This window comes from Serinus canaria, chromosome 1A (genome assembly GCF_022539315.1).
Source record: "Serinus canaria isolate serCan28SL12 chromosome 1A, serCan2020, whole genome shotgun sequence".
Lineage (NCBI taxonomy): Eukaryota > Metazoa > Chordata > Aves > Passeriformes > Fringillidae > Serinus > Serinus canaria.
Genome location: NC_066314.1, coordinates 62034404 through 62060253, shown reverse-complemented (window position 1 = coordinate 62060253; position 25850 = coordinate 62034404). Strand labels below are relative to the sequence as shown.

At 39.0% G+C, this 25850-nt stretch overlaps 1 protein-coding gene across 2 annotated transcripts; it reads left to right on the top strand.

Annotated features, from left to right (window-relative positions):
- Positions 1-326: 326 nt before the first annotated feature.
- Positions 327-15065, top strand: WASHC3 (WASH complex subunit 3). 2 transcript variants are annotated; one of them, XM_009094189.4, is made up of 7 exons: positions 327-466; positions 1868-1966; positions 4173-4238; positions 5505-5633; positions 7199-7306; positions 10559-10623; positions 13913-15065. In XM_009094189.4, exons 1-7 carry the CDS (start codon positions 416-418, stop codon positions 13995-13997), a joined length of 603 nt encoding a protein of 200 aa, XP_009092437.1. In that variant the 5' UTR covers positions 327-415; the 3' UTR covers positions 13998-15065. The 2 variants fall into 2 exon arrangements, with proteins under 2 accessions (XP_009092437.1, XP_009092436.1); XM_009094188.4 differs by having other exon boundaries at positions 7196-7306.
- Positions 15066-25850: the final 10785 nt, after the last annotated feature.

Genomic DNA, 25850 nt, shown 5'->3' with positions numbered 1-25850 from the left:
CTTCAGTGACTTTTCTCATTATTTCCCTGACGTTTGACCTCAGGGGACGACACTTCCAAACACCACCATGCAGGGCCCTGTCCTGAGGCCTGTGGAGAGCTGGGTGTCAGTGTGACCCCCACTGGCATGGCCGGGCCCCTCAGCGGCTGTCGCCACTTGCATCGCTAAGCAGCTGCCAAAGAAGGCAGCCCAGAAGCTCGGGGTTTATCCCCGAGGTTTATCCTCGGGGTTTATCCGCGGGGTACAGCCGTCCGTGAGGGCTGCGTTCCGCGACTGCATTTCCCAGGAGGAAGCGCGGGCAGCGAGCGCGCCCCGCCCCGCGGCGCTCGGGGTTTGTTTCCGGGCCGAGGCGGCGGAGCGCGGCCGGGCTGCGGAGCGGGGCAGCGCCCGGTTCGGTCCGGTCCGGCCCGCCAGCATGGACGAGGACGGGCTGCCCATCGTGGGCTCCGGCATTGACCTCACCAAGGTACGGGCTGCGCTCGCCCGGCGCTCCGGGGCTGCCGCTCCTCCTCCCCGGCTGCGCTGGCCCTGGTGCTGGGCGAGCCCCGCGTCCCCCCGGCTCCCGGCCCGGGCTGGCGGCAGCGGGCGAGGGGAGCTCCCCGTGCGGTGACCGTGCCGCCCTCGCACCCGGGAACGAGCGGGCTCTGGTCCTTACCTGTGTCTCCAGCTGTTTTCCTGCAAGTTCTGCGATAACTGTATTTAAAGACTAAGCCGTTTTTAACATCGATCTGGGAGGCAGATCCTGTTCCTCCTGTGTATTAATCCTGTGTATTAATTTCTTTAAATGTTGCAGAAACTTTCTTTTTAAACTTAGTTTTCTCGATAGAGAGCGTAATGACAGGACAGTTCCAATTCACCCAAGTGATTCTTCCATGCTCTGTGCCACCCCACAGATTTCTGCTAAGGTCATAAGCACTGCTTGGCAAATTTTGGAACCACGGGATTGAACTTCAGCAGATGCTGTTGCACAGTGCACAGGCTGAAGGCTCGAGATAGTAGCAACAAAAGTCTCACAAAAAGTCAGGATGTTTTAAGATGGCCATGACTGAATTGTCACTGTATTCACCAAAAAAGTGCAGCAGAATCTTGGTTGCCAATAATATGCTTTGTGAATCTTCCACTTAAATCAATGAAAATTTCATAGGCTAGTTTCGTTTGCGAAGGTTAAGACTTAAAGCAATTGTCCGAGGTTATTAACCCTGAGGCACTAAAATTTTATACATAAACTTTTGCGTGCAAATTCCTGAATCCAGTCTTCTGTAATGGTTTAAATAAAAATCCCAACCCTGTGTTACATTATGACCACCATTCTTTTTGGCAAACATAAGATTCTGCATTTTAGTCTGAAAAGTAAGTATGTGAGCATCAAAACTGATTTGGAGGGTAACTTTTGGTTTGTTTTAGGGTAGTCTGGACTTGCAAATGAGAACCAGTAGGGCAGACACTGAATACTTAGATGGCAACATCACTACACTTCAGTTTTGATTGTGGCATTAGTTGTATCTGAGTATTAGTATGGCTGGCCTAGTTTGTTTTTCCCTCTGATTTTCATGAATATTCACAATTTCATCTAAAGATGTTTTCTTTAAGATAACAGTCCTTCATGTCTTGGGTCTTGTTGCATTATCTATGTGTCCTGTAAATTCTCAGCTTTCGTGTTAGTAGGGTTTTAGTGGCAAAAGATTTGTATGAATGCATATGTGTATTAGAAAATGGTTTGTGTATGCATGCATTCCTAGCAGGCACACTTAAGACAGATTTCCAAATATTTTCTTCTAAAAAATGTGCATTTTTAACAGATATTTCAGTCCAAATATGAAACTTGACATTGATGTGTAACCTAATTTTCTTACCTTTTTTAATGCAGGTTCCTGCTATTCAGCAGAAAAGAACTGTAGCATTTCTAAACCAGTTTGTGGTTCACACAGTGCAGTTTCTCAACCGCTTTTCTACTGTTTGTGAGGAGGTATGTTTATTATTTTCCCAGCTGTCCCTTGATACAATTAAAGGAAATTCAAGAAATGGGAACCATTCATTTAAACATTTTTGATGCAGTAATACTGGTAGCTTAAACCAAAACTGTAGTCTGCTTTCTGTTGAAGGTTTCTCTTTAGTAAGTGCTTAAGACAGAATTTATCCCCAAGGGATCCACACAAGCTCCTGATTGTACCACACTCCATCCTGTTTTCTTAAACTTTTGCATTTGGAACAGTCTTTGAACTTTTTGATACAGGGAATTTATTCTGAGCAGTTTCATCTCTGGCTCTTATGTTGTTATGAAAGAAGGATGCCATGTTCGTGTGGTCCATCAAAACTTACTTTCAGATTTTATCACCTTTAATTTAAGAGAGTCATACGCTAAGCGCTGAATGTTAAAAGTTTTGATGTTGCAAAAAGGACATTTTTGGCAAGTGAGTAGTATAGAACACAAAGCCTTTAACTTCACCTTCAGGATTAGTAAGTTTATGTGATGACTTTAGAGTCAGTGGAAATACACCAGACCAACAAGATTAGAATTGTCCACTGAAGAGGACAAGAGTCCTCCTTGTAAAAAGGGTGTTTTCTAATGTGGCTTTGAGGGTAACCTTTTTGTCTTTAGAGGTTTTTTATACTTTTTCATTAGTTTATTCAACAAAGAATGCTATACAGCTCTATCCAGCTGAGCCAGGGCAGCAGTCAAATTCAATTAGACTAAGCCATGTAATCTGAGAAATTCTGTTATTTGTTGGTGAAGTTTAGAGCCAAACGCGTGCCAAATATAAGATTTGGCTATTACATGAATATATGAAGCTTCAGAGGAAAAAAAGTCACTTTTCCTAGGTTTTTAAACTTCTTGTAATTTGATAGGTGGGACAGTGGAACCACCTGATGATTCTGTTGTGAGTTGTCCAAGAGTCAGTTGTCACCTGATATCAGTATTCCTTCTTCCATGGGACCTGTGGAAATCAGAACACCTATATTAAAGCCACCTTGAGCACACAGCAGCACTGTGAAGTCTGCCTAATAAAACAGTTATTAGTTAACCAAAATGTGCTGTTACTCAAGAGACTAAATAGTTGCATTATATACTCCTTGAGAAGTTTTTCATATTCATGAAGTACAGAAGTGTTTTTAGTGTGAAAGGTCGCTGTGTAAGTCAACAGAAGCCAAGAAACTCAAAATCAGGGCTGACACCATCCTTAACTCTAAATTTCTTGGCTCTTGTCTAGTCAAATAGACCCATAAAATTGCATAATTGTCTTTTGTACATCTTTCCTCCCCTTTATCCAGTTAAATGTAGGACACATAGTTCCTTCCAATAGGAACTGACTCCTCTTCATGAACAAAGGACCATCTGTAAACAAGTCAGTGCTCTATCCAAAAAGACTAACTCCTGTCAGTCTCCTACTTTTTCTAGCATATTGGCAGAACTGCCATTTTCTTAGGGTGTTAAAGTTCTGTTTCAGAGCCAGGCAGAATCTTGCCAAGGTGCCAGAAAGCTGTCAGAATGGTACATATCTGCCAGCCAGCACTCCAGCCAACTTCACTTGGACAGGTCTGGTGGAGTATGGTAGTGATTAGTTAAAAGACTGGCAGTTCTTATGGAGTAATTTAGAAAAACTTAAGTTGTATTAAAAAAAAAAAAAGTCAAAATTTGATTGAGGTGCACCTGGAGCTTATAAAGTGTCTGGTTAGTTCTGATTAATTGTGGGTTTTGACTGTATAGGACTTTGAATCACCTGCTGTATTAATTATCAGGTTTTCTCTTTGTATTTTCTCAGTTACATACACACACATCTTTTCGTGTTCCACATTTGGAAAAAGCTTTGAAGAAAGATCTTTCAGTAACTGGGAGAGTACAGTGTGTCTGCCATTATTCTGCAGTTGCCCAAAGTAATACCCTATTTACTTTGGGTTTCTTTTGTAAATAGTCTGTCTTCATTTCTGTCATTATATGGGAAAACCAACTGCAGAGTAAAATTGTTTAAAATTTGTACCACTGTAGCTACTGTTCTAAAAGGGTTGTCATTGCTTCATTCATTTCATAACGTGATAATCTCATTTATGCTGTACTCTGCCTTCAGCAGAGAGAAGCTAAAAAAAGTGATTCTTTTTCTAAGTAGCTGCAAACTCTTTTATATGTCCAAGTGCACAGGGGAGTGTTTTCACATCCTCATTGTTTTCTGTTGTAGAAATTGTCAGCACTCTCTCTCCGTATCCAACAAATTGAGACCACGCTCAATATTCTGGATGCAAAGGTTTGTATGGATATAGACTTCATCTTCTATCAGTGACAGCCTTCTAGATTATGTGAACTAGCTTCCTTTTTAGAGTCTTGACTTGAGCAAATAAGTTTTGTAATGATTTGAAGGAGCTAATACAAAATCCTGATATCAAAAATTCTCCCTTTAACTCTCTTCCTTAGTTAATGCCTTTCTACTTCTACTGTGTAGTGTTTGAATATGTAGTTGATACAGAAGAAAGGAAACAACAGTACCTAGTGGAAAATCTGAGTTTGTTAAGCATGTGGAACAGGAAAGGAACACTTTTTGCCATATGAACACTAATAAGGAAATTCTTTCCCCCTTTGTAAAACAAAAGTATCTTTGTATGTTACTGGACTGTAAGGACTTCAGCTGATAAAAGTAACTAGAGAGAAGCCTTGTAAATCCTTTTGATATTGAAATGTGACCTGAACTGGATCTAAGCTAATGTAAATTAGTTTAATTTATCTTCTTTAGCTGAAATGACAAAAAGAAATAATCTGTGATCTTAGATAGGAAATGTAGTATATTATTTACTAGGAAAAAACCCCAACAAGTTCCCAAAGTCAATCAATCACCCACTATAAAATTTTAACAAGTTCTTCTTCAATAATGATGGAGGCAATTTCAGTTGGCTTTTCTGGGAGCAAGGGTGGGATATTTTGAAGGCATTCATTAAGATCTTTGTGGGGAAAAAATACTATAATAATACAAACAGAGCTTACTAATTCTTATTTATTTCAAAATATTTAGGAATTATCTGAATTGATGATTTTTGCAGAATTCTTCATAATCATGTTAAATAGAATTTCCTTCAGATAGATTTGTGGTGTGTTTAATATCCATTCACATCATTTCCTTAAAAAAAGTGAAATATGTAGAAAATTGAAAAATTTGTAACCAGTCTCCCATCTGTTAGGTGATAGAGCTGTTCTTGCCATGATTTCTTTCACTGTGGGGAAGTAGCAGAGATTGCATGGTATAATTGATAAATGCAGTAGCAAAATGCTGGGAAGGTGTGGAAGCCTTTTCTGCTCTGCAGCCCTGTGTTAACAGTGAAAGTTTTTATTGTAGAAGGCATCTGGATAGAAAGATTTTTTTTTTCCCCAATCAAAATACCAAAACTAGGGGCAGAAAGTTACAATTTTACTAATGTAAAACCTACCTGGATAATAAGTGGTAAGCAGCATGCTGCAGATTTTGCTGTACATGTAGTCAGTCTTATGAGCTCATTGCTTATTTGATGGTTTTTGCATTCAGTTATCCTCAATTCCTGGCCTAGAAGATGTGAAATTTGAAGTGTCCAGTGCAAATGTGAACAGTGTTACAAATGGCCCCGTGGCACAGACTGCTACAGATCAACAGACAGCTGGATCACCTCAGCCTGGAGTAAGTAATGCAGCATAACTCATACCTTGAAGGAATGGAGCTCTCCAGGTCAAGTTTTGAATGTCATTTGCAGTAGATAGAAGAAGCAATTCTATTGGAAGTGAGCAATCAACTATAAAAGTCTAAGACTAGGCTTTTCTCTACTGGAACTGTTTTAAAAAGTGACTTAAAACAAAAGAGGCTGTACCCTTTATTAACTATGTGACTTAAATAATTAGAACTAACTTAAACCTAATGCTAAATTTCTCCTTCTTTAATCACACTAAAATATGTACATGAAATATTACATAAACATGAAATATGTACCTAAATATTACATCAGGGTGCTGGAAATGTCATGAAGGAAAAAACCAGTTCAAATCACATCATTGCAACTCTTTTCTCCTTTCTTCAGAATGTGAGCTTTTAGCTCAATTTGGAATTTCTAGCATGCTTAACTCTCAAGATTTTCTTATATTGAAGGTTTTCTGTAGATTATCCTCCACATACAGTAAAGGCCAATTTATTACTAGCAATCAGCATTAAAATACTACCCCTGCAACTAACTTTTTGTCATTTTGGGGAATTTAATTTAATTAATGGTTGATTTTTAACCCAGACCACTTAACTAAGTGATCACCACTTAACTAAGTGAGGCTTTCAGGCCCATTTGTAGATGGAGCTCTTTTCCCAGTTTCCCCTTAGAGTTTCTTCTCAATTCTGATCTCTGCTCATTCTCTTATTTGGTGGAAGTTGCTGTGGAAAAGCAGTAGCTGGAGCACTCTGCTGCTTTTGCCTGCCTGTCAAAGATTGTAACTCTAATTTGCAGGCAGCAGCAAGGAGACACTGGACAGCATTGCATGTTCCAGCCGTGTTAGAGAATGACTCCCCATGAGTTCATTTTCTTTAAAATGTTCCTCCTCTCAGATATGGAAGTATATAAAGTATATTTAAGTATATAAAGTTCATATATTTCCACACTTCCAGGTGGTTTGTTTTGTAGAAAAAATACAGTTTTCTGTATTAGAAAGTACTAGAACTTCTTGTCATTTTTAGTTTTGTTTAAATTAAATATTTTCAAGGAATCTTTGATTTCATTAAATTAGCCTTTGAGTAATGACTTATACCCAAAAGTATAGTTTAGAAGTTACATGATATGTATGAAACTTTGTCAGGGAATCAAATACTTTGAGGAAAAAAGGCATTGGACTACTGGGGGAGATTTATAAATATACTTCTTATAAATATTTTTTATAAAAAGACCATTTACTTATAATACTGTGATATTTATTAAATGCAACTTAACAGGGTTATTAGGGCCTTTCTGGTTTTTTATGTGTTGTTCAATAACTTTAAATTGTATCTGAAAGTAGAAAGACACTCTTGTAACAGTGAACAACAAAAGAGCTGGATTTGTGATTTCATACATCTAGGAAACCTCTAACTTTGTGAGTGTGGGTCACAATAATCTTGATGAGGAAGAGTTGCACTTTACCCTGAAATACCCAGTTTCATTGTTTGGAATCTCTCCATGGCTGTGGTGTGTGCACCTAACCATTAAAGGGTTTGTTCTTCGCATACAGCAGAACAATACACAAGAAGAAGGGTTACAGAAAACAGAGGTAGTAACAGAAAACGTCACAACTGTGGCCAAGGATCCAAGATATGCCAGATACCTCAAAATGGTACAAGTGGTAAGTCAATTCTCATGTCATTCTTTGGCTAGCATGTTATTTTTTTGGTGAAATGTACCACACAGCTGTAAATAAACCTTAAATGTCTGAAAACATATATTGCAACAGTAATCTTTAAGGTAGGATAACATCATAATATTCTAACACATCTTCTCTAATAAATGAATTAATGTAATATATTCCCTCAGACAGCTTCTGGCAAGATCTTTCTACAAAATTCTGCTGGTAGACTTGTGAACTGAAGGTGTGAAATGTGTAAATGCAAAGTGATACTAGCCAGAGGCACAGAAGATGCCACTGAAAGTGGAGTTGTCCTGGCAAACTGGAGTCAATCCCTGCATACAGACTGATTACAGCCTGATTTTACTGTAGGGTACAAAATACAGCTTTGCAAGTATAGTCCAGAACAGGAGCACTTGATATTTCTGTAAGGACCGAAATAGAGATACAAGGATTGCTTCACTGTCTGGTTCCACTTTGGTTTCCTGTTATTCATGGTGCAGGTTTTGTTTACATCTTTATCTGTGGTCTGTGCTCCAGGTAGATAGGAAATAAATGATTGTAATCTCAATATGAACACGTGTGAAATCTAACAAAGGAATGAGAAGGTGAACAGGAGACTATTTGTGATATTTTTAAGAGGTCATTTCACATCCACAAACTTAAAAATTAGATTAGAAACAAAGAGTTTATTTCAATTTATTTTCAATTTGTCAGTGGAAATTTTCCTCTAGAATAACATAATTCTGGAAAGTATGACTATGTCATAGTATTAATAAACTGTTGCTTATATTAAAACTAACTTCATGGTTTCACTCAGTCTTCTGAGAAATTATTACAATTGGTCTGCTTTATCCCTTGAATGGTGTTCCAAACCTTATTTTTCACTTGAATCGCAAATTGGAACTTTCTGGGTAGCTCATCACAAATCATTTGGAAAACCTAGCAGTGGGATAGTAGCAGAGAGTAGAACACTGTTACTGTATTGATTTAATGCCAGACTTCAAAGTGGATTTGAAAGTGGTGGATGGTCTAATTACTTTGAATATTTTTTTTTTTTTTTGTGACTGCTAGAGGAGTGAGATCTCACTTTCCACATTTCTCCTGTGTACTGGCAGTTCCTGGTGACTCCCCTGCCAGTTGTAAACAGTGTGGTAGGAAAGTCAAACTAACATACTACAAATTAATGTGTGTTTTTGTATTTGCCAAACTTGTCTCCTTGTCTGGTCAAGTATTTCAGTTAGTGTTGTTTATTTGCCCAAATTAAGTTCCTAGCTGAAGATTTGTTTAAACTGATAATTTATTTATTACTCACAATGTTTGTGGTATAAAAGAGCACTATTCTAAACTAAAAGTAGCTCTTCCATGAAATTGTGACAAACTCATTTTGGTGAAGTGCAATTGAGGATGCTGAATTCTTACTTTTAAAATTTACAACAATATTCCAAGAAATCACACAAAAGCAGTACTATATTTGCAGATTAAAATTTAGGAAGCATGAAAGGTAAAAGTAATTGTAATGCCCTGGTTGTATTATAAACAGATATAGGTACAATCCTAATTGTTTTCCTTGAGATAAGAAGTCTAAAAGAGCATTTTGATTAAACTTCAGATTAGTTTTGTGAATCTGTGGTATATAAGGGTACTGAGAGGATTTTTTTCTCACAGATTTTAGTGCACACAGTGTTGGAATAAAACATACACCAAGTGTGAACATAAAAACAATCCATTCTTAGAAGTCCTATACCAAATTCCCTTTGATTGAAATCAAATATGAATTCTGCCTTGCCTGATTTGACTCAGTTCTGTTTTCACCTGGTTTGAATTGACATAAACAACTCATCAGTGACTTCTGAGGTGGGGAAAAGTACCCGAAGAGCAGTGAAGCAGGGGAAGAGCATTAGTACAAGATGGTGTGTAGACACACAATCCCTCGTGTCCAGATCTATACTAGAATAACTGAATTTTCAAACTGTTGTGAAATACTCAAATAAATATTCAAAATATTCACCTTTGTAATGCACATTAGTTGTGAAGTACTGAGATACTCTTTTATTTTAAGGTATTACATTGCAGCAATACTTGAGTGACCTTTTTGACATGCCTGATAGATTGCTGCAACTGTGTGCCTGTGTATGTGCTGTTCCACAGTGCTCGTGCACAAGCCTTGATTGTGATTCTTACCTTGGAGCTGTCGCTAGAATCACATCTTTCTCTGGAACATTAGTCATGCCTTCTCTTTATTTTACCACTATTTTACTTGCTTTTGGAGAAAAGATACTCGTCCTACACCACTTTTCATTTAAAATTTTGTAGAACACCAGTAACTTTGTGCCTTTCAAATCAGAAATTATATCCTCATTTGGTTTGGGGTTTTTTCCCATATCATATATTGGCATGGAGTGATCCAGATGGTATTTCTGATGGTTTCCAGCAGGAGATGGCAAAGCAACAAGTTGCCTTTGAGCAACTGTAGTGGAAACATAGGAGCAGTTTGTTGGAATGTATCTCATGAGAGGACGTGGGTCTTGGATATATGATCCAAGATGAGAGGATGTTTAGGTGTTGATGAATAAAATGAAGTGCAGAAGCTGTGGAAGGACTTGAAGTGAAGGGAAGGAATTTTTTTAACATGTACATATTTGGCTGAAATCTGTCCACAGGTCACAGGAGATTCAAGTCTGACTGCACAAGCAGTTACATTCAGAGAATCCCCTTTTAAATTGTGCTTCTGTTCTCATGTCCTGTTTGCCTTTTTCTCCATGCTTTTTAGACTTCTCCAGCTTTTAGCACTGCCTTATGAGATCCTTCTGGAGTGGTAGCAGATGCACTTCTCTGGTTTTCTCCTTCTCTTGGGTATACCTTCAGCATGCCCAAGTCTTTCCTAGCACAACTTCTCTGCTGTCTTTGTGCTACTTTGTGCTTTCTCCACGTTCTTACCCATACAGAGAACATCAGCTTCATAATTTTGTGTGCACAAACTGCAAGTATATCTATCCAGTCTTGATTGTCTCCTTGCAACTTTCTCTAGATGTTTTGCCATAAATACAAGATGGATTAAAAGGCCTTTAATCTCAATCATTTTTTGCTTCTAGGTTCATATTGATGGAAACTGAGATTAATGTTCCATGCTGTTGTTTGACAAGTGACATGCATAAATTTATATGAAAGTGTGGTTTAAAAGTACCCGTGTTATTTAACTCACCTCTTTGTGTCCAGTAGTTTTATATTATTCTTCCTCCTGCTACACAGGGTGTTCCTGTAATGGCAATACGAAACAAAATGATTTCCGAGGGGCTAAATCCAGATCTTCTTGAGTAAGTAATTTGTGGCTCCCAGTAGGGCTGCAGTGCAACTGTGTGTTTAAAAAACTTGGAAAAAAATGTGCTTAGAAAATGTTGTTCAAGGTGCTCTGTGCTACAGCAGTGGCAAGCTAGCATCTGGCAATGTGCATTTAGCAATGAGGACTCAAATAAAAGGTCAGTAGCCATTTTCAGTTTCATAGACTGTGAGGTTTTTCCCAGATACTTGCTTTCAACACTCCAATAAGAAAATGTCATTATTGTAGAGTAGTAAGAACAACTCAGTCTTATTTTGTTGAATGCTTGAGGGACAACACAGTTGTTTCCAGATTCCCTCAGTAGATGTAGGGTACACCTAGACTTCAAAATTGACAGCATAAATTGAAGTCGGCAGTTCTGAATTTTGGCTGTTGATTGAGTTAATCTGATGTGAAGAATACTCTCCTAAGAATAGATAGTAACTTTCAAAGCTTCTTGTCTGGTCATAAATGTTAATTTCAGACTTACTTTACAGTTGACGTTTAATTTAGTTCTTCAGTATTATTTCACAGAATTTGTTAAAGTGATTAAAGTATTAACTTTCATTCTTACATTATAGACACCAAAATGTTTGAAGTATTTTTGCATTCTTTTCAGAAACTGTCAGGGCATTAAAAAGTAAATTTTTAATTTCCAGTGAAGTCCTTTTACATTTTGTAAAGGCTTATTTTGAAACTAGCTACTTGTTAAATAAAATAAACCTGAAGTATCATCATATGATGAGTCACTTTAGCTCCCAGTTACTTCCTGGTCTAGATAAGCCTAAAGTAGTTATTCCTCTGTTGTTTTCTTTACTGATTAAATGAGAAATAAAAAAAGACCTTGTGCAAGTTGGAGGTAGGTTTAGCAAACGTGGGTTTTCTATATGTGTGTTAAACGTATTGTACTTTTTGCTGTGCTTTCAAGTCCATACCTTTCTATAAATGCTGCTATTTCTTCATGCTTGGGTGGATTTTTATAGTAGATAAAACAAAAAGATAAAAGGTTAAAATTTCAAAAGCTATTTTTTCAAAAGTGTCTGCTTATAGATTGCCTATTTTGCATTGAGACAGAAATGTTATTACTGTGGATTGAGGCTCACAGAATATTTTTGGGGTTAGATCTCAAAATCCGTCTTCAAAGATCTGTGCAACAGTAATGCTTATTCAGATTTTTTTTTAAGTGTTATTGGTTTGAAAACTGATTAAAGAAAGCTAATTATTTGGCAGGGTGCATGATGTGGAGCATGTTAAGGTATCAGGGATGACTTCTAAATTTTCTTGCTTCTCGTGACACTACAGGCTTCTTCTTTTATATGTGTCTTGCCATTCACACTGCATTTCTGGGGTCTTCAGCTTCCTAAGGTCTGCTCACTCAGTCCCAGAGAAAATTACGAAAATGTACACATGGCTGTGTATCTGTCCCTTGTTGCCCTGATTTTGTAAAACTTTGTTAAGCCTTCTGATGTTTATATTCTTTCAACAAACTTTCTCACACACAATTCTGTAAATAACCTATGTTTTGCATTCTTTCATAGAGGTGGAGAGAATTGATGGACCCTTGGTCTGTCCAGTGGCATTGGAGAGGTGGCACTGTCACCCTCCAATCCACTGTCACCTTTAGAAAACTATAAATGTTGGAGTCAGAAAATAAAGGTTCTCTTTTTTTTTTTTGTTCCCCTCGAGAGCAGCAGTGTCTGTGTCATCATTTCATGCCTTATCTCAACAGTCCCTTACTGCAGACTCCCCCAGCTCCTTGCCATTGACTGAGCATGGGTTATTTGAGGATGTAGGTGTGCTGATTCTGATGATACAGTATTGTTTCTACACTCTCCCCTTGGCTTTTCCACCTCTGTTAATGCTCCTTTCTCAACTTTTTACAGTGTTTGGTAACTGCCTGTTTTATCAAGCTCCCAATTTACCTATCTTTAACTTTTGTTTCTTATCCTTCCTCTCTTGCCTGTCTTAAGTTCCAGAAGAGTTTGTCCTGCTCTCATGAGCTAAAGGAATTCAGCATCATCTTCCTCTTCTTGATAAATGAGAGGTTTTGCACTCGTCTCTGCAGATCATGTCTTTGCACAGCTCTTCTGTTTTGTCATTACCATGGCAACAAGGAATAATATTGTGAAGTGGTATTTGCATGAGAAAGCAGATGCTTTCTTCATTTGTTTTAGAGGTGTGCTGGGGGGAGGGAGAAGGCTCTTCTGCAGTTCTTTCACACACTTCTCATCTTTGCACCAAAAATGTTTAGGAACACTTTAAAGTTACCTAAGGGATTCCCAACAGAGAAATTATACTAAACAGAACTAATGTTGGAAAAGAAATTCTATACTCCCAAGATAAATAAGAACAGGATGATTAATACAACTGTCAGCTTAGTTTAAAATGCAATATTTTATCCAAGAGATGTTAACTGTCATACAGGAAGTGAGGTTCTCTGAATGTCATTTTCCCCCAAGTATAATTATGTTTGTATTTTCTACCTTGCTTTCAGCCTTTATCAGGCTCTGGATTGCTTGTATGTCAAATTCATTACATACTTAAGAGGAAGAATCCATAGAGAGCCAGCATCTTCAGGCAGTAATGTTAGTTAGTCTTTAGATGGCTTGCTTCTCTCACCTTCATTTCCAGTAGATTCCCCAAGCAAACATTTTGCCACAGTGTTAAGATCCATCCTAAATATTCTCTTTAAAACTAAATACAAGAGGTCTGATCATTTGTAGTCAATAAAAATCCCATGGCTGCTCTTGCATGTCAAATTTAACCCAATGTTCTAGCCAAATTCCACTCTGAGTAATTCTTTTTTGCTTCACTAAATTATCCCTGCAGTTTTAGTTGGATACAATATTGTTCATTTCCTGTCTTATTTTTTTCATGTACTATTTACACTGCTCAATGGTGTACAGAATGTTCCTTTCAGCCCAACAACCTCTGAAGATTAAAAAAAAAATTGAATTAATCATTATTGCCTGCTTTCAACTCTTTCTATAAGTGTTTGCCACTTCTTAACAATCTGTCATCATTTCTGATGGCATCAAAGGCGTGCCTTCACACTGGTGTCTGCAGAGTTTTGATGTCCAGTGAGTTACAGTTTCTAGTGTTTGCCTTCCAGTTGTAGGTGAAGCAATACCACAAAGGTGTGAGTTTGTGAACCATAAACAGTTAATGTGTTAAATGTTGTGGCAATAGAGTGCCTGCAGTTGTCATGCAAGGACAGTGGTGTTACGTGCTGAGCTGCTTGTGCTCTCAGCTGGATTTACAGCACAGAATGTTTTTGTTGCCTGCAGGACCCCAGATGCCCCTGTGCCTGCCTGGGGAGATGATGGCAAAGCAGAAGACAGTTCTGACAGTGAATCTTCATTCAGTGACTGAAGAGACTGATTCCACCTTTTGGAAACCTTTGTTAAGTGCTCGTGTGTTTGGAGCTTTGGCAGGCAATGGTTTTGCGTGGATCACACGGATGACATGGTTTGTCTGATGGCGTTTTTTAAGATCCTCCGTGTTCTGTTCTGGAAAGTTTGAACAGGCAGCATGTTTCAGCCTAAACCCTTCCCCCACGAAAATGAATCATGAGATCTTTGCAGTTTTTATGCTGCATCATATCAGATTCATTTCTGGTTCTGCTGAAATTACTTTGTAGGGCTCTAAGAATTCCAGACCTCTAAACCTCCATGTCTCTAAAACTGCATTCTGGTTATTGTTAGATTTTCTGTGTAACACATTTAACCTACGTTGCCTTCTTTCTTCCTCAAAAATTAAAGGTAAATTAACTTTGGAAAATGAAAGTGCTTCATTGATAAACTGTACCTTTTTGGCAATATCCTGTGTTTGCAGTGATGCAACAAGAATTGCATATAAGTCAACTTTCTTATGGTGATTGCAAGTCAGTGATACTCAGATTTGAGAAGAACTAAAATACAAGTGAAAAATATATTAAAGCCCGTTATGAATCTATTTTCAAAGCATATACTGCTATTCAGTGCCACATTAGAGTCTGTATGAAGCTATTAAAGGAACTCCTAGTCTTGAAGGGTTGATTTATCCAGTTGAGGTTGCGGTGTTGTAGAAAGGTATAAACGTGGCATGGTTGGTTTGAAAAGAGCAAGGGACTGGGAGATCATTAATGGAAACTCACTACTTGTGAGATTCTGCTATGTGGGTCATTTTCTGACTTCATTGGCCTTACTCGTAAGAAGCTGTGGCTGAACAGTTTGCTTAGGATGAGAAATCACCTCCAAGTTGGTGCCTTTGCTGATAATTTCAGTAAAGAAACTAAAATTCAGGTTGTATAAGGATAAAACTACCTTGGCACATCTTGAGGCACTCATTGAGGAACAATATAAAGAAATGCCTGATGTGCCCTGAAGATTCCCCTCATAATTACTGGATGTATTCCGTGACTCAAAAATTATATTTCATTAAAGAATCTTCTTTAATACAGTTTGTTGCACATGAAAGCCTTTGCAATCTGTTTGAATTCCCCTGATTGCTGTGATTATACCAGAATGCTGTGTGCCGTGCAGTCATTAACTTTCTGGTATTTCACATTCTTGCTGTGACCAAGAGAAGACTAAAACTGAAGTTCCAGGTGTATAAGTTTGTTAGCCTTTATGACTGAATCAATACTTCTCTCTAAGTTATTTGTGCCACTTCAGTAAGTTACCTGCTTTTTTCCCCTGTAACTTAAGCATGACTCCCATTTCAGCCTAGCAGACATATTTATGCTCTCCATAACCTGTAAATCAGAGTAATTCCTGAATCCCTACAAAAGCATATATGCACTAGAGAATGTTGAGAGATGGTATTTCAATGATGGGTTAATTACTATTGAACACTTAAAAATGTTCTTAATAGGTAACACTTGGTAAAACACAAAAAATATTAACATATTAGCAATAAATATTTCAAATGTATATATTGAAACACTCAAGACTTTTTAAGATCTATATTTGAAAACTCATTAAAGCAGTCTGTAAAATAAAAGCTATACTTTGTAAACCAAAGTTATGGTTTCATTTTATTCCTATATTTTGTTCTAAAAAAACAATGAAAATTCTTCCAAAGTCTCTGCAATTCATGTTTCTCCAGAACTTTGCTGAAGTTGTATCAATATGCTGGCCTAAGGGGAGAGTTTTGGAAATTGGGGTTTGGAGTTAAAGTTAACCCATGGTGGCACATTGATACAGGAGAACTGAATATCCTATAGCCACTGTTCTAAGAAGCAAATTCAAGGAAGACTGAAATTTATTGTGTATTATATGTTTGATACTTTTGAACTGACATGGACCTATGTAAGGAAGTAGCATGATTTAAAAGAATTGAATTGAGACATACTAGTTTATTATTTTTCTAAAGAAACAAGCAAGGTTAACAAAAGACATTAAAGAAGATATAGCTTCAGTTGTTTAATATTCTGAAGAAACTTTTTATTTCTGTAAAATAATTTTAGTTTGAAAAAAACCCTAATATCAATTGTCTTTTACACCACTGCAGATACACTTTTATGTGGAATGAAAAAGCATCTGGCCTACAGACACTTGTTAAAATAAGGGATAATTAATCAGTAATTACATATGTCACAGCATAACAGTTTCATTAATAGGAATTGTGAATTTAACTGCTTAGGATTTGGATGATCTTTTCAGGGTAGACGTGTACTGTGGAGTACTGCAGTCCTGGTAAACTTGCAGAAACATTAAGAAAAATCTTGCCACGTTGTCTTCTCTCCCAGTTGAGTGGTAACTAAATCTAAATGTCTGAATTGTGAGGAACTGGGGGGAAAAAAGATGAGACCATCCTTTTTTACATTCAGTGTCTCAGCAGCCATAGTGCTTCCACTGCCTTTGGAACCCCTGAGTGCTTTAGGCTCTTCTGCTCCTAAACACATCACTTTGCTCTTAATCCAAATTCAGTCTGAGATGTTTCAGCTGAAACGAGGAACTATTAAGTATGGGAAGGTTGGTTTGAGGCTGAATTCTGTCAGCTGTGCTGGTGCTCCTTGATCTGCAGCAGTTTCTAGAGATGTGGTGTTAACCCAGAAAGCTGGAAAGTCCTTAACCGCAAGCTAAATACTGTAAGTGGAGAATATTCCAAGGTGCTCGTTATTTGCCATCTGTTTTGGAATGGAAGATGGAGGGAGTATTTCAGCTTGGCAGCACAGTAATCAGATATACGTGATACTTTCAAGGGAAAAAGTCCATTTTTAAGAGACTTTTGTTTTTAAAAGCTTCCCACAGCAATGAACTTTTTAAAGATACGGTATACATTAAGAAGTGTCAGTAATACACATCTAATACACACAAGTTTTGCATAGATTTGAACTCATCATCTGGGGCACTATTAAAGTTTGTAGGCATAAAAACTACTGCACAGTATTGCTGGAATAACCACTGAATGCATCTGTTAATACCAATTATGTACTACTAGTAAACTACATATTCTTTGTTTAAACAAAGATTTTTAACCCCATCACCATATTCCTCATTTTGCTTGTGAATGGGAGTGCAGAATGCATAAAGTTCAGTTTCTTAATGGTATTACATGCATTTTAAATGCATGTAGATGCCCTTAGACTAGATGCATGTCTGTATTTTTGTAAGTAAAACCTCAAAACCTGTCAAGGGCAAAAACAACATCTGGACATGATAACTGTATAGTGAAGTCCTGGTTTAGCAGTTGTAATCATTAATCTGTTCCCTCTCAAGTCTTCTGTTCAGCTACATTTGAAATGAAAATTGGTGGTTCTTTTTCCAAGCTAAGTCTCTTCCTCTCTCTTGTTTTTCTTTCCAGTGTGTGTTATTTGCACCAGTGAGTAAGTGTATAGTTTGACGTTCTGTGAAAAAAAAAATATAACAAACTATAGCCTGTCCTTGGAAAAAGAGAATATCACTAAGATCAGCACTTTGAGCTGTGTGTGATCAGGTCAGCTTTGCTTTCCATACATAGCAAAAAACTTGAATTCATCATGGGCTCAATCTGTCTGAAGATCCAGCGTTCTCTCTGAAAAGCCAAACATAGGTAACTGTCTTACAGTGGGTTTGTCTGCAGACGGGACATGTATTTTCTTATTCTTCTGAAAGTTTGGCATCCTGCTGTCTGAAATGCCTGCACTGGTGTCCAAAGTGTTACCTTCCTGATGGGATGGTGTCTCATTCAGGGCACTTTGCAAAGCACAGGCCAAACAGGAGCTGCCACATTAACTGGAGGCCCGTGGCTTGCCTAATTGTGCAGTTCTGTCTGTGCTACAGGTCAGTACTGAGTGCCTTAAGGGAAAATGTGAGGAGCACCACAGCGTTCCTGCAGTCCCTTTTCCTGCCACCAAGACTTAGCTCTAGCCACAAGCAGAGATTGATGTTCAGTATGAATCTGAAAGTTTGTTGGTGTTTCCAAAAAAAATTTCATTAATTTGGGAAGCTGTGGATATTCCTGCCTAGTGTTTGACTCACTAACTTTGCTAATACAATATTTTTTTAAGGGAGTTCCATGGGCTTGTTCATTGTCAGGGTAACGAAGCAGAAAATTAAAGTAATATTCCTCATGCCATATAAAAAATGAGTGACAAAAACAAGCTTAGCATTGGATAGGTCACATTCTGAAGAAACAAGTCTGAATAGTGAATAAAAATGCATGTCATTGGGCTAGGACAGATGCAGCACAAAGTACTCTGTTCTATTTGCTTTAAAAAAAAAAAAAAAGTTAGGTCTGTGTCTTGACCTTAAACTAATGGATTATTTTCTCATTCATTAAATTTCCCATTTTCAGGTTAATGGGTGGAAAGGAAAATTCTGAATAAACATTCACTTAGCAGACAGTTGGTTTTCTTTGCTTCTGGTGCCCTCTCCCTGAAGGAATGAAATGGTAAATAATAGTATTCTCTGATTTGGGTAGCACACCCTTTGCCTCTCAGGCTCTTGTATATTCTAGAATATGAACCAGAAATCCCTTCCTGGGTTTCATTATGGCCTTGTGCCCTGGTCTGTAGAATCAGAAGTTGTAGTAAAATGCTAGCCCAGTCTTTCACTGGAAGGAGCATGTATCCAAGTCCTGAAAATACAAGGCAGAACAAAGGGATCTGAGAGTCATTTTTTACATTTATATGAACAGTTCTTTTTATAGGTGATTACCATCAACTGTTTGGTAAACCTTATCCTTAAAGTCACTTATAGTGGTGAGAAGTACATGTGAGCCAGCCTGCTGTGAAGAATTGAACAGTAGAAATAAACTTCCAAGGCCTGTTTTAAATAATAGCTCTCCTAAGAACTGTGATGATCCTTTTTGCTTTCGAGCAAACGATCTCTAGTGTTCAGTCTATGCTCCCAGCAGATTGCATAAGCCTGGTGTAACTTCCTATCTCACAATCCAGGACCTGGGGAATCCTTCCTCAGTGAGAGCCAAACTGTTCACAATTAACATCGTGAAGTACTGATTTCTCTTTACTACCCAACAACTCTGAAAAAGAACAATTCTGCATGCTGAGAGGATCCTTTGGTCTTCTGGATCCAGTTCACCTATTTTTAAAGTAGATCAGAAGTAGGGAGGAAAATGAACAGAGAAAATGAGTTGTCTTTTTCTCAGCTGTTTCATCATTTGCTTTTCCCTCAGGGGAGAGCCAGTATTTTTGTAAAAGATGGATTAGGTGAAAAATGGTTCATAATGCTTTGTTATGTGTTTGTTGTGGTTTAGGAAACTGATGTTAGAAGCTTGCCTGCCTGCCTGCCTGCACAAAAGCATATGGCAAGAAGATAATTTCAAAACAGCTGAATTCAGTTAGAATATCATGGGTGGGATTTTATTATTAGTATTTTTGTTACTGTAGCTTCTCCCTGCCTCTTACTTGGCTTTTGTATTTGCTTCCTCTTCTGTTGTAAATGTGAGGTTTTCTTGCTGTTCTTTCAGCCTCCTGGCATCCTTGCTCTTCAATCACTGTTGAGCTGGCCTATTACCATATTTGTAACCAAGCTGTCTTTTGAGCTCTTCCATTTTACAAGATAAGATGGAAGAGCTCAGAATAAATGTGATAAAATGTGATGCTTTCTGCATATTTTAATTGTGAAAAGTGTTTAGCTTGATTTACTGTGGAAAAACCATCACTTTATACACATCTGTCCTTAGTTTCCCTCAACTTTCAGAACCTGTTTGCTAGTTTCAGTCACATTTGGGTAGGGACGAGAGGAAGGCATCCCAAAGAGTGGGGTTCTTCTGGATGTGATAAAAAATAAATAACTAAATAAAAAGGAGAGATGGTGTAACAGCATTTGAGCTGAAGCATCCCCAGCTGAAGCCTTCTGATACCCTGAGTGGTCCATGCCACAAAGAGGTGTTAGCCAGTACCCCATTCATGCTTTTCCCCTGAGACTGGGCCTTCAACCCCTCTGGTTACAGCCCTAAACCCAGCTATAGGATGGTAATGTGGATTTTCTTTATTCAAGCCATGTGTCAATCAGCAGAACACCACAACACTGATTCATCATCAGTGAGGTCTGACTAGTAGGTAGAACCCGAGGTGCAGTAAACAGAGCTTCCTTTTTACCAGGGTCTCCTGTCATGTTTTATGAGCATAAGGCTGTGTGGACTGTAGCCCTGCTGTAGGAAATGCTCAGGTGAACTTGCATCTCAGAAACCAAGCCTGTCAGGCACATGCTCAAGCTTCCTAGGAAGTCAAATTCTGTTCATTTCCCTGAACTTCTTGCTCTAAGTATACAGTTACCGGAAAACATTTCAAAATGTGACCGGCTTGGATCAGGAGAGATGCCATGCTTTTGTGGTGACTGAAGCCTTGGCAGAGAAGACAGGAACAATAGGACAGTTCTCTTTGGGAATTATTTATATTGTGCTCACAAGTGGACCATGTTGTGCTGCTGTTGTGTAAGGCAGTCCTCAGGAAATCAGGTGGGAGTACAAACTTTCCTTTTGCCGTATAAACAGAGTGTGTTGCATAACTGAACTTGTCTTTCTGCTCTTAGGGATGGTTTTTTCCATTTCAGTTATGTGTCAATACCATCACACATAGCAGCCCACCGTGCACTAGCTGTTTTTTCCAGGACCTGTCCCTCCTGGGCATCCATCCCTTCGCTCCATCACATGCTGTGACTCTCCACAGGATGTCCTGGCATTGCAATGAGCCTCAGCCACCAGCAGCACCAAGCACAGCTACCCTGGCAGGCCCCAGCTGGCTGCTGCTCCCTGTGTTGCTAATCTCACCTCTCCTGGGGGCTGAATTGCTCAATCTTGCCCAAGTATTTGACACTGGATTCTTTTGTCAGATGCTTTTGCTGGGACAGTGTGATAAGTAATGAACGGACAGGCTGTCAGGAGCAGGCTTTGCCAGATGACACACAATGGGGCTCTGCTGACCCAAAAACTTGACTTCAGGAGCTGTGAGCCCCACCTTCCCCTGAAAGGGCTTCCTTTCTGAAAAGAGGTTATAGTTTGGGGGTGTGTGTGTGTGTGTTTTTGTGTGTGTGTTGGCTTTCAGTATGTCTCTTGGGCAGCTCACCTACCATTTCATTCACACACTGGGCACACAGTCCAGCTAGAGCCACAGTTAATGTCACACAATCAGCTGAGCCATGCCATTTTGGATGCCATACTTTGGCCATTTTCCAGCAGGTATCTTCGCTGTGAGACTTTTTATCACACAGGACTCATCTGCTGAGAGGAATGCCCTGTCATACAAGAGAAATTTAGGATCAGCAGTCATTTGCTTATCTGTTCCAGGTTTTGTATCTGTCAGTTGCAAGCAGTTGTCACCAGTGTATTTCATCTCCTTTCTTCAATGCACCTCAGCTTAGCTAGAGGATAACAGCATTTCTGATTTTCGATTTACATAGCAAATTCACTTTAGTGGCAGTCTTCACTTACTAGTTTTGCTTGATCTTTTTCTCTCTAGCTTACATAAGCAAACAGAGTGAACTGGGGAGAAAAAAACATTAATTGATGTTAAACTTCATTATGGGCAGAATATTTATAGTCAAATTTTGAATGTTTTTATTACATGAGTTCTTTCACGTCACAAAGAAAACGCATTCACACATGCACACTCTCACAAAGTTCCCAACATGTTTAAATTTTCAGTTCCAATTTGTAACACTTCATCTGTTCCTGAGCAGTGCACATTCTTTATGTTCAAGATCCAAGCAAACAAAATTCCTTCAAATATCTTTCTGAATCAGAGAAGAAATGACAGTGAAAAAAAGCAAAACAATTAAAATTCTCTCCCATTTGTATGAAAATTTTACTAAAGCTTGTTTTGTTACATAGTGTTATAATGAAAACAGATGATATTTGAAACTTGGCTTTGAAGCAGGCCTCCCTTCAGCCTCCACAGGCAATAAGACATTCCCCTTCTGCACATCACTTCCAACAGCTCTTTCGTGCAAAACATTTCCCTGTTTATCCTCCAGACAAATTACAATTGCTGGTCTTAAGTCATCTGTGTGCTAAGAAAAATGATGTGTTGCCAACCCCAGACCCCACTCCTCTTTCTAAATCCTCTCTTTCGTAAAGAATGAAATGAAAAGAAAAGGGAACTAATTCATTGCACTTCTTTCTTTTCCTTTAAGATGCCGGGGTGGCTGCAGTGGGGTCAGCTGTGCGGTGGACAGCGCAGTGAGCAGCAAACACAATCAGCCTGTGTGCCTTGTCTGATGCCCAGGCTCTGGGACTGACGAGGTCTCTGGTGTTGAGATGACCCCGAGGAGTTGGAAAGTCTCTTTTTACAGCCCCACACTCAAAGAAGAAGTTGGGATTCCTCAGCTCTGGTTGTTAAGGTTGTTCATTTTCTCTTATCTGATACATGCTTTTTCAGACCTGCAGAGATCTGTTCAGGTCGGTTTGAGGCACACTGACTGCCCTCAGGGTGGTGTTATCTTTTTATGCTAAAAACTACGTGTAATTTATTTACAATAATTTTCCAATACCTATCACCTGTGTTAGACAGTTTGTCTCTACCCTAAACAAATCCAGAAGTGCCACCATCACAGCAGAAGATGGAGAACAAGAAGGAGAAAGACAGGACACACCCAGATTCCTCCATCTTGCCTCTTGAATCCTCATTCTAAAAACCCCAAAATTCTACTTTTTCACCCAGTGATAAATTCACTATTATTCTACTCAAACCGTTGTAACTCCTCACACAAAGTTGGTGATTGTGTCCATGGGTTGAAATCCAAGGCACAGGTGTCTTTGACTCTGTGCCAAGGTCTCTGAGCCCCCTGCCAGGGTCTCAAGTCCTCCAGGGCAGTCAGAGGAATGTCTGGGTTCTGACAAGGGACCAGAGCTTCAGCAGCTCTGCTGACACCAGCAGAGCAAACTTTGCATTTACCTCCCCTAATCTGTGTTCTTTGTAAAATGACTGTGAACTGTTTAGCAAAATGTTTAGCTTGTTTTGATAGCTGGACTAAATTGTAAACAAATGGTAACCGCGTGTTATTCACGGCAGAATAATTTTGCTTTTTTTGGTTTTATGACAGCATTTACACAGTATTTTTTGCAACCTTAGTGACCTACATGAGGTTTTTGTCTACAAGGACTACTCTTTTTTCTTTAAAAACAAAGAATTAACAAAATAGATTATGGCAGGTTTGGTTTTTAACTATAGCAGCTGGTAATTTTTTTTTTTTAATGGAAACCATCCCCAGTAAACTTTGGTGTTTTCAGAGATCAGAAAATCTCTTGCTGCTGTCCCAAAGGTCTTTAACAATACTCAGTTGAAGTTCATTAAGCCAGGGAATGATGGCAATACACATTACTATTCTCCATAATTCCTGCCATAACAAACCATTTTCTGGCTTCTCCTCACCTTTCTCTGAAGTGGTTTTTCCTTTGGTTTACAGTGTTTTTTTTTTACTCAAGATTTGGGAAGAAGGGGGTACATTGTGATGAAACCTTCCGTAAAATCACTGACACCATCACACTGCAGTTACTGCTTTGGTCTATTTTCCTTAAGGCAGAAGCCAAGATTAGATGGTTCTAGATCAGGAAAGAAGAAATGGGGAAGGCAAAACCACATAAAAGCTTTTCTCCTCCATTCAAGATTCCCAGAAGAAATCACAGATATGTTAGGTCAGCCTTAAAAAAATTGTTCTTTAACAAAACACAAGTAAAAAGAAAAAAACAAGACCCAAAGCACTAGGGTGTTCAATATCTGAATTATTTCATGGCAGTGTTGGGAAAGCAGTAGCAGAATAATTTTGTGGTTTGGTTGTTTTCAAGACAAGACAGCTTTGTAAAGTTGCATGAGAGGGAACAGAAGCTTCTTGGTTAGGATTTGTAAATATAAAACATCCTAGGGCTGCTGTCCCTTTCCTCTTCTCCTGGATCATTATTCTCAAGAAGCCACCTGGAATTCTCTTTGTAAATTGTCTGTGCTGCATGTGAAACAAGGAAGCAAGAAATGGGAGAAAAAACCAAAAAAACAACAAAAATGGCAAAAAATTTTGTTGAACAAGACCCAATAAAGTCAGTATTTTTGAAAATGTTTGATTTTCAAGGAGGGATATCTCCAGTTCTTGGTCCTCTAGTCTAGGAGAAGGGAAAGTTAACAGCTGCTTCAACCACTGTCAGCTCCATTTTACTGCCACGATGTCATATTTACAAATTGACTTTATAGTTGACTGCAAATATGAGAAACACCAGTGCTACTATTTCTCAGTGTTTCTCTATGGTTTTTGTGTCTTACATGTAAAAGCTTTTTCAGTAAAAGATAAAGAATACAGCACGAACAAATGCTTCCTTTTCCCCATAGTTCAATGAGTCACTGAGATAAAACAAAGGCTAAAGTTCAGGGGTCTGACCCTTTCATTTCTACTGCCCCCAGTGTTTTGTCTTGCAGGCTGTCACATTTTTCATTCCTTTTAAACCCTTTCAGCATGACATTAATTTGCATAAACAGTCCCATGGCAATAGCAGGAGTAATATTTAGGTCTCTAAACCAGAGCTTATATCCATACTCCCAAAAGTATGTCAGCTCTGAGCACAGCTGGTCAAGATGCCCCTTGAAGTTCCTGCCAGCTCTTACACTGTGGTGCTGAATCTGAGCTGGTTGCAGCAGCTTGACTCAGTTTTCAATTCTTTTTTCTTTCCCAGGAATGACTGGAGCCCCTGGAGAGGAAATACTGACCTGCTCCTTTTGCTTCCTCCAGCTCCTTCTTGATGCCTCACTGACTTGCCTAGTCCCCTCTTTCTATGCTTCTCCTCATCCCCTGCATCCATTTCCTACAAAAGGTCAGAAATGTATTTATAAAAATTTCAGACTCACCTAATGCAAATTTTTAGATCTGCCATGTTCTCATTGGTGGGATGAAATATTCCAGACCAGGTCCCTGCTTGGGATGATTTGTTTCTGAAACTTCTGATTCAAAATTCTTTCTTGAGAAATTTAGGGGGAAAAAAGAAAATCAATTTTCTCCCTGTATTTTTAAAATTTTTGAAAGTTTGTGTTCTCGCATTTAGATCAGAGGGAAAGCCCTTGCCAGGCAGCAGCAAGGGCAGGTTCTCTTCCCCTGAGGGAGGGCAAGACAGGAACAGAGGCTGGTGGCAAAGCAGGAGCAGAGCTGGTCAGCACCAGTCCCTCACACCATGCAGGAGGAGAGCAGGCAGGGTCCAGACACTGAGCCCAAGTTGAGCCAAAAGTCCAGATCCATAGTGGTGAGGTAGGTTTGGAGTGACCTTGACTTGGCAATTCACATTCCAGTCCAGAGAACACCAAGTCATTTCACATTGACCACCAAGCATGGGTGTCATGTGGAAGGAGCCGAGCTAGAAAATCACACCAGAGGGTTTTCCTAAAGAATTTCAAGACTGGTGATTGGCCTCCTCAGTTGTATCTCTCCTCCCAGAGAGGTCCACCAGAACTTGACAACCTCCAGAAAAATCTTTGCAAGCTCCACTTTTCCCTTTGTGCAGTGGGGAGGGTGCCCCTGGTAGCCCCCAGCCTGGCACCACAGCAGCCAGAGTGAGAGGGGGACAGGACCTGTGCAGCAGCCCACGGCAGGGATTTCTCTGTCCATTTCTGGTACAACATTTCCTGCTGAGCTCCTCTCAGGTTAAAAGCATCAAAATGCCATGTCCAAGAATCGTGGAAGTCATGGCTGCCCTGCACCACCACCCAGGAAAGATAACAAAATTGGAGCTTCCTGATAGGAATATAGAGCATAACTGCAAAATCAAAACACAAATGGCACTGCACTTGCAGAGGAATCTGAGATTATACTGTTGCACAGATAG